Source organism: Hyaena hyaena, unplaced genomic scaffold (assembly GCF_003009895.1).
Source record: "Hyaena hyaena isolate Hyena2069 unplaced genomic scaffold, ASM300989v1 scaffold_73, whole genome shotgun sequence".
NCBI classification, from domain to species: Eukaryota; Metazoa; Chordata; class Mammalia; order Carnivora; family Hyaenidae; genus Hyaena; species Hyaena hyaena.
Genome location: NW_024080705.1, coordinates 2,643,776 through 2,653,415, shown reverse-complemented (window position 1 = coordinate 2,653,415; position 9,640 = coordinate 2,643,776). Strand labels below are relative to the sequence as shown.

The following is a 9,640-nucleotide window of genomic DNA, read 5'->3' as shown; positions in this document are numbered from 1 at the left end:
CTTACATTGTTTGAGATATAAAGTTTAAGTCTTACAGAATCTGTATAGTTCTGAGGGCCATGTGAAGATGCTTTCTTCTCACATTTCTTCATTCACCTTACAAGAGTAACTAGAATGCTACTGAAGCAAACACTGGTAATGCTGGTTGTAGCATCACCACCAAAAGTTTCAAAACTAGTATTTTAGTTCTAGGCCCAGTAGCCTAAAACTTAGGTGAAAGGTGGGAGAGAGAAACAAGGCAGGGCCTAAGAACTTCACCTATGAAAGACTTGACATAGGCTTAGGACTTCTTTTGGGATTAGGGGGACAGTAGAGAATAGTGGAAATGTGAACTTGAGTATATTTGCTATAAAAGCCAGGTTATCTGTGAAGCACAGGTTAACACAAGTCTTAACATAGGAGCGTGTGCACAAAAAATGACTGCAGACTGTAGTCCAAGTTCTTGAGGGACAAAGTACAACAAGAAGCCAGAAACATGCCCCTCAGAAAATGTGATGAATAAAGCCTTGACTGGCAGTTTCCTGCTCTCAGGTCTCCTGCCTTCCTCACCAGCAAACTTTCAAAGTGAACTTAAAATACTACTCTGTCCTGGTATGTCCTGTTTGCACTAGAAAAGTTACCTTTAAAATCTCCTCCTCAGATGTAAGGAAACAGCAACTTGAATTCTATATATGCACAAAATGGGAAGGTAGTTCACACCTTAAAAAGTGGTTGTGTGGTCAAGTACTTATGCTAAGTATGTTTAGACAACAGCTAATTTTAAGCCTTGTATTCAATACTATTCCAGGTCTCCTTGGTTAATGCAGTATAATTTCACTGGTTGTACTACCCTAATTGACACATGATGGTTTAATTAGCATTGTTCTTCATGGTTTCTAAAATAATGGGGTGCCTTCAATCAATGGCTTCATCATCCATTACTAAGCATTATTTGGGAAGTTTTATTCTTTATTTTTTTTAATTTTTTTTTTAATGTTTTATTTATTTCTAGGAGAGCGAGAGAGACAGCGTGAGCAGGGGAGGGCCAGAGAGAGAGAGGGAGTCACAGACTGAAGCAGGCTCCAGGCTCTGAGCTGCCAGTCAGCACAGAGCCCGACGCGGGGCTCGAACCCACCAACCGCGAGATCATGACCTAAGCGAAAGTCGGACGCTTAACCGACTAAGCCACCCAGGCGCCCCATGGGAAGTTTTATTTGAAAGCATTCTTAATTCCTGGACTTGTAACCTAGAAGGGGAGTGTGTGTATGCACACCCTGACCTTTCCTCTCCTCTGAAATGAACAGTCTAAAGCCTTAAGCTAGGATGCTAGCAGAAATATGGAAAAATGGTCAAATAACATGTATATATGTATGTATGTAACCTGGACATCAGCTCCATTTAATTGGCAAAAAGACCTGTGCATAGCATTATTTTTAAAAAGTACCCCCACGGGTACCTGGGTGGCTCATTCAGTTAAGCATCCAACTTTAGCTCAGGTGGCGATCTCATGGTTCGTGGGTTTGAGCCCCCCATTGGACTCGCTGCTGTCAGTACAGTCCGCCTCGGATCATCTGTCTCCCTCTCTCTGTGCCCCTCCCCTGATCAGGCTCTCTTCCCTCTCTCAAAAATAAACATTAAAAAGTACCCCCCGGTGATTCAAAGTATAGCAAGGCTTGAGAAAGGAAAAATTGGGGGGGTTCCCTTCTGCATTTAACACTCCATTCCAGGAGGGCTTGGCCTCACCGGGAAGGAGCAGACTTTAATGAAACAAGCTGACTTCTCAATTTCTCTCTAGAGGTAGTAGTTCACCAATTAGCAAACACTAGCAAGTATAAGGAGCTATCGAAATACGGTGAATTCCTTAGTAAAGAAACTACCATAGGGAATATGGATGGCCAATGTGCACCAGAGGATGGGCAGTTGGGAAGTAGCTGAGAACAGGAACACCTGCCCTTGCTCAGCTAGGCACACACTCCTCAGGGGAAGACCGCCCTATTACACTTTGGGGACTTTTTGTTAAACTAAATGCAGTAAAAACCAAATGTAAGAAAGGCCAAAATTCTGTTAGCAGAAATTAGCCCTAATGAGTGCTTCTTATGAGTGGACCCTAGAAGAATGCCATGACAACTGAAGTCTCCAGTTTTAAAAACTGCATTCTGGCTTTACTTCATGCAATGTGTGTCTTGGTTCTACCACTACAGTCAGTCTGAAAAATGGCTATTGGTTAATTAAAATCACTACTGAATCCAGACAGGAGCTACAAACAGTTACTCTTAAGAATAGATCTATATGGAGGCCAAATATTTTAAAGTTCAGTCAATTCCATAATTACAGTCCTTATAATTTAGTGAACTCTGTAAATGCCCACTTTCTAATCTACAAAGCTCATGGTATTTTTTAAAAAGCAAATAGCAATTTGAAAAACCTTAAATGGTATTTTCATTTTCTACCATTAATCTCCCTGCCATTAATGCTACTTACTGTATGTCTGCAGCAACACAGGAAGGAAAAGAGTATCAGACTTACCCAATTTAAACCTTGTACTGTTGTGCATGCGCCTAGATAAGACGCCAGGTCCTTGTTAAAATATTTGTTCAATGAACTCCATCTGTATTAGGCCAAAGTGGCTGCTATTTTACAGATCAGCTACATATCATAGAAATTACTGAAGAAAAAAAAATCACTTGACACATACACCTAAGGTGTGTTCAATGTGAACAATCACTACCCTCAAGAAATGGACACACACTGGGGGTGCCTGGGTGGCTCAGTCAGTTAAGGCATCTGACTTAGGGTCATGATCCCATGGTTTGTGAATTCAAGCCCCCCATCGGGATTTCTGCTGAGCCCGCTTCGAATCCTCTGTCCTCCTCTCTGCCCCTCTCTCCCTCCCTCCCTCACGCTCTTGTCTCTTTGACAGGGAAGAGTGCTACTTTGAGGTAAATTATCATATATGAACATGCTGTTTAAGGGCTATTTATAAAAAGACACCTATGGCTTAACAGTAAAGTACAGGTCCACAATCCCTTCTCCAAACCCTTGAACTCATTTGTATTTTGGAATTATGAATGTTAAAGCATTCTTAAAGCACCCCAGAGGGGTCTGAGGTAGCACCTAAGATCAAACACATTGAGTAATCAAACCTATTAATATCACCATAGTAAAATACACAAACACTCCCACTTAATAAATAGCCTCAACAATTCAAATCAAATTTTGCTGCAAAATGAGATATGCAATTTTTTTCAGAGTTGTTTTGGATTTTGGAATTACAGCTAAGAAAATTGGAGACTTCTGTAAAACACAAATTTTGTATGTGAATGGTAACAATCCAAAATTTTTTTTAAAGACTTTTTTTCCTTGAGACATTTCGAATGTTATGAGAACCACTGAAAGGTTAAATATTAAACCAATAAATCTTTATTACTTAAACAATTTTCACGGCATTTTTTAAAATAAATTTAAAAAATAAATATTTGCATTATAGCAGAAAGTCACATGTGTTGTTGCATCAACTCACTGTTACAGTTAATCACAGGAGATAACTAAGCATCAGCACCATAAAACCGTGTTAAGATCTGTTTCTAAAAATTCAAGGAAAGAGTTCTAAAGCACTGAAAATTCTGACTAAATATCAAGCTGTAGCATATCAAAAGTTCTGATATAGCCCAGTAGTTGTTGGTTCTCAAAGTAGCCAGGTTCTATTCCTGGCAATTACAGGACAAAGTTCTTCCAACACTAAATACATATTAAGCTTCCTGATTAAGCTCCCCTTTATCAGAAGCATCTCCAGATTCAAAAAAGGAAAGAACTACAAGTTATTTAGATAACTCCTATCTGTGATTTAGTTTTGCACAAGGACATTTATTCTAGTTAAAAAGCAAAGACTGTGTTTCATCATGCTAATTTTTTGCTTTTATAGATTCTCAGAATAAGATTTAATCATAATTGTTAATCCTTTTAAACGTCAGCTCAGTTCAATTACAACCATAGAAACTGTACTGGTATCAGAACATAACTATTTTATTACAAAACTTAACATTATTTACAAAATGAAAAAATAATTGGATGACTATTGCAGGCCAAAGGTAAAGATTTTTCACTCAGTGATTGAAGAAAAATTAAGCAACATTTCCATGCACTCACACACCAGATCATTTGTGAAATATGCAAACCCTTAAAATTCATGTTAGTAAAACTTTGATGTATTCACAATGCTTGTATGTTTATTGGAAGATGGCAAAAAAAAACCCATGGTTCTGTACAATAAGTTTAATATTAACAGTTTGTTCATTTTCCTTTTAATATTTTTTGGCTTTCATGAATACTCATAGCACTGAACATTTTGCAAGTAAGAATTATAACAGTACCTCCTGTCACCTTGTTGAATCCATCACCACAAGAAAAACACAAATAATTAGTTTAATGCTTCTGCAATAAACTGATCAGTTCTATTTCCAAAGTTATATTAAACTGAAGCCTTCATTATGATCAATTGCTTGAATCAGTTTAGAGCGTAGAGTTTCTTTTTCTGTATATTTTGGAAGATCCAGAAGATTAAAACAGGTATGGGAAACTGGGAGATATTCCTCGCCACCTCCTGTTGACTGGATGACTAGTTTTAAACTCTTCATACCAAGAATAGGAATGCGATCACTACCTGTCAAAAATACTACCAAGAAAAAAAAATCATTCAGCCAACCACTTTCATCAAAACAATATAGAGAGTACTAAGTTATTTGGTACAGTTACTATGGAGAACTTTACATTAACATTTGCTCTAATGTGGAAGCCAATCTCCAGAATTTATGGTAGCATGATTTTTGAGCCCAATACATTACACATCCACACAATATTTTTTCTTTAAAAATGTAATCCTGGGGCACCTGGGTGGTCAGCTCAAATCATGATCCCATGGTTCATGAGTTTGAGCCCTTCATCAGGCTCTCTGCTGTCAGTGCAGAGCCTGCTTTGGATCCTCTATCCTCCTCTCTGTGCCCCTCCCCCACTTGCCTACACTCTCAAAAATAAGTAGCTTTTTAAAAGTATAATCTTGGGACACCCTGAGTGGTTCAGCTGGTTAAGCATCCTACTCTTGGTTTTGACTCAGATCATGATCTCACTGTTTGTGAGTTCAAGCCCTGCACGGGCTCTTGTGTAGAGCCTGCCTCTTTGTTCTTCTCCAACTTGTGTTATCACTTGAGAACCGCTTGTCAACCTTAAAATATACAAAATTTTACCAAAATTCTCATTTCAACTATCAAAAAGAGATTGACAAAATATTCTTGGCAATAGCGGGAGTTTCAAAGGGAATACCAACTTCAATTAGAATAAAACAACACATGAAAGACACATAGAGCTTAGGTTATAAAAAAGTACTACATCCTGGAAAAGTTCTATTTTCTACAGGAATTCCCAAAGTTTTGATATGTAAGCAAAAAGAAAAAAAATGAAGACAATGAAAAAACAAGCTATCCTCTAGAAACCTTTTAGAAATTCTAAAAGGAATTACAGCCCCAGTTTATTGTAATCATTTACAGTTTTTTTCATAAGAAAGAATCCATTCTATTTTGGAAGCAAACTGAATGTAGCTTTCAAAGCAAGAAAGGTCATGTAATGAACGCAGGTCAAAAATTTACTCTAATTGAAAATTAAAAGCAGTACCTTGGAATAATACTAAGAGGAAAAATTTTATCCAACAAAGTGAATCAATTACTGTATGAAAATAAGTTTAACAGTTAATTCTATTTCCTATAGAACATAGGACTAGTCAGTAATACTTACACAGAAATTGTTTTTTCTTTTCCAACGGCAATTCATGAAATACTTCCCAAAACATTTTTATCGTTGGATGTTCTGCCCAATACTCCCCTTTGTATTCAGTATTCTAAAAACAACATAATCTTCATTAATATTAAAGGATGTTAGTTTTGTCTTGAATCTGACAGACTTGCCTCCTTATTAGCACAAAAGCTAACACTGTCCAGGATTTTGAAACTTGTGCAATTCAACTGATTACCTCCTATTTCCTAGGCATTTTGCAATAGTTCTAGGGAAAGGCAAGAAAATGTTCCAATCAGCGGAAATGTCTCCCTGCCACTTCAAGGAACACAACAGGGTTGTAGTATCTTCAAAAGTAAATACCTAAAGGATAAACTAGAATTACCAAAATGTTAATGGATTATTAAAGTTCAACCAAGAATTAGTTATCTGTGATAATTATAACATTCTTTTCCTATACTCATGAGCAGGAATCAATTATTTTACATTCTATCTTTTCTTTAAAAAAAAAAAAAGTACTAAGAACAGTAATTTTCTGTGGGAGTCAGTTTCCACAATGGCTCCCAATGATCTCTGCCTCCTGTTCTTCATGCCCTTGTGTAGTCCTCTCCCACAGTGTATGGGCCTGACTCTGTAATCATTAGGATACTGCATGTATGAGAAACACATGCCTTCTGGGGCTAGATCATAAAACACTGTGTGGCTGCAATCTTTTTTCGATTATTCACTCTGGGGAGTGCCAGGTGTGAGGATACTCAAAGAGCCCTATGGATAAGTCTTCGTGGTGAGACACTAGGACTAGCCAACAGTCTTGTGAGTGAGCCATCTTGAAAGAGAATCTATCTTTAATCACGCTTTCAGATGACTAAAGCACCAATCAATATCGTAACTGTATGCAACCTCATGAGAGATGTCTAAGCTAAAAGCATCCACGTAAAGCCATTTTGAATTCCTGACCCACAGAAAATAATGTGAGAAAATAAATGTTCACTGTTACTTTTAAGCCACTAAATTTTGGGGTCATCTGTACCAATAGAGCTAATATCCTTCTCCTTTTAAAAAAATGCTAGTACTGGAGCCTCCGGGTGGCCCAAAGGACTGAGTGTCTGACTCTGAATTTCAACTCAGGTCATGATCTCACAGTTCATGAGATCAAGCCCCTCATCAGACTCTGCAATGACAGAGCAGAGCCTGTTTGGGACTCTCTCTCTTTCCCACTCTCTCCCTCCCTCCCCGGCTAGTGTGCTCTCTCTCTCTTAAAAAAAAAAAAAAAAAATAAGTACCAGCACTAACAGAAAAAGGGGGTTAGGGAGAAGAGGGAGGAGAGAGTGATTTCTTTTTTGGGGGTGGGGTGGGGAGGGTAGACAGAATCTGAAGCACGCTGCAGGCACTGAGCTGTCAGCACAGAGCCTGACGCAGGGCTCAAACTCCCAGACTACGAGATCATGACCTGAGCCCAAGTCAGACACCCAACCGACTGAGCCACTCAGGTGCCCCTGAGAGGGAGTTAATATTAAACTGTAAAGTGTTTTTAAAATCTAGCCACAGTTGGCCTTAACTTTTAGTTCTTAGCAAGAATCTTCCAGCATCAGGGTGTTTGGACATACTGTTCCTTCAGCCTAGACCACTGAGATACATCCTCCTGTTCTCTTTGTTCATCAGGCTAATTTCTATTTACCCTTTAGGACTCAGATTAAATGTCACCAAATTCAGTGATTCATTCAACATATACATAGAGTTTCAGCCAAAATTTGGAGCCTTGGGGAAACTACAGTGACTCAAGTCCTTACTTACCTTGTATACAGCATGACTACCATCTACTGAGATGCTTTCCCAGATATGTATAGCGCAGGTTAAGTTCTTCCTTCTATACCATTCACTGAGCTCTTCCTTAGATTCAACAGAGTTAACTAACTTAATGTCCACTTTCCTTATTACAAGGCAAAGTCCATGTCTCCATCTTATTTACTGATATCTCCCTCATCTCTTGCATAGTATTAAGTATCCCTAAGGGCTCAACTAGTATTTACTAATGGTCTTCTTAAATTTTGGGCTCTATTTGTAGCCATGATTATCTCAGTGACTGAACTCTTGAAGTCTACATGGTATTTTCTATTTACCTGTAAACAGGTTTGGAGAAAATGGCTGAAAATCTAGCAACCAATTAATAGATTAATGAGTATGAATTATAGTCTATGAGCATGTTAGTGGGAATGAAAAAAAACATGGCTCAAGTTTTTGCTTTTATCCTTCTTTTTAATTAAAAAACCTCTAAACGGTTCTGGGGAATGTGTACACAGTTCTGATGAAGAAAACATTTCAAGTCACAAATACTAGTCACTGTAATTATACTGAATCAAATATACAGTGGAAGAAACCAAAGCATACTAAGTACACTAAAATATACTAAAAGAGCTATCTTACTAAATGAATATTCTATCAACTGTATCTTCAGATACGGTTTAAGTACTTACTGAGTGCTCTAGGCTCTGGAAATATAGCAGTGAACAGACAGACAAAAACCTTGCTTTCATGGTGCTTACATTGTTGTGTTTGTGGGGGGGGGAAGCATCAGCAACAGATAGTAAAGACAATTAAGTAAAATTCATATTAAGTCAAATTCAAAGAGAAAATAAAGCAGGAAGAGTGACAGGGTGTGGGAATGGGTGTGTGTGCACACATCCAATTTTAGGTAAGTTAGTCAGTAAAGGTCTCTGAGAAGGTATAAAGACATGAAGTAAGAGCAAGAAGCATTTGAAATTATCAAGGTGAAAAGAGTTCCAGGCACAGGGAATAGCTAAATAGAAAGTCCTCAAGACTGGTTCAGCAAAGAGGCCATAAAGGCTGAAGCAATGTAAGTGAAAGGAATAACATGAGATGGAGCAAAAAGGACAAATCATGTGGGATGCAAAGTGCGATTGGAGGCCATTACATCCTTTTCCTTTTAGGATGACTGGAGGTGAAGTCCTCTTCCACTGGGGCCTCCTTGAAGTCAGTACAGCTTTCTTCTCTTTAGGAGATCAATTTACCCCCCAAAATAAATCTTCAATCTCCTTCCTGGAGGATTTGGATTTGCCTACCAACTTTCCTCAGTTCCACCTGATTGTGTGTCGCATTCTCTAGAGTTGTCTCCCGGGTAGGAGAGAGAAGCTGAGGGGTCTACAATTCTTTAAATTAGCTTTGAAGTAACTCTATTGCTTTTAGCCTAACCACACAATCTGCCACTACAGTAACACAATGTACCAATTCCTGAGCCTTTTAAAATTTCTATGGTGTGAAATGAGTTGTGTCTTAAAACCTTTGTCCCTCAGGAGGCTCAGAATTCAATTTTCTTTGCTCTTATCAACTCATCCACATATTTTCCATCTGCCAAAACTATTTTCTTCTCTCTTTTGTCTGTGTATTCCTATATTTATTCCTTTATTGTCATTCTAATTACGTTTTGGAAAAGAGCAAATATATATTTATTGTAGTATGTTCAACCAGAAGTCCTAACTATTCTTAAAATTAAAAAATTTACTCCCTAAATTATTACACAGTAAAATTGACTTTTTTTCTGGTGTGGGTATAGTTCTATGTATAGACTTGTGTACCCACCACCACAATCAGTATACTGAACACTTTCATCAACCAAGAACTCTCCTGCACTACTCTCTGCCGTCACATACCCAGTTCACCATAGTTTTGTCTTTTCAAATATGTCACATACATGGAATCATATGGTAGGTAATCCTTGAGACTGGCTTCTTCACTCTGCATAAGGATCTAAGTGTCATCCCAGTTGCTGCACGTATCAGTAGTGCATCCCTTTTTATTGCCCAGTAGTATTCTACTGTATGAATGTATCTTAGGTTGCTTTATCTATTCACTCACTGAAGGA

The 9,640-nt window shown here is 38.1% G+C and overlaps 1 protein-coding gene across 5 annotated transcripts in view; it reads right to left on the bottom strand.

Annotated features, from left to right (window-relative positions):
• Window positions 1-3,981: 3,981 nt before the first annotated feature.
• The window catches only part of HERC4 (HECT and RLD domain containing E3 ubiquitin protein ligase 4), a 142,758-nt gene continuing 137,099 nt past the window's right edge, over window positions 3,982-9,640 (bottom strand). For all 5 annotated transcript variants that reach the window (XM_039233220.1, XM_039233223.1, XM_039233222.1 and 2 more), the window contains 2 exons: window positions 5,764-5,866; window positions 3,982-4,651 (listed from right to left, as the gene is read on the bottom strand). In XM_039233220.1, coding sequence (XP_039089151.1) covers window positions 4,443-4,651; window positions 5,764-5,866 — 312 coding nt within the window. In that variant the 3' untranslated portion in view covers window positions 3,982-4,442. The remainder of the gene's footprint in view (window positions 4,652-5,763; window positions 5,867-9,640) is intronic.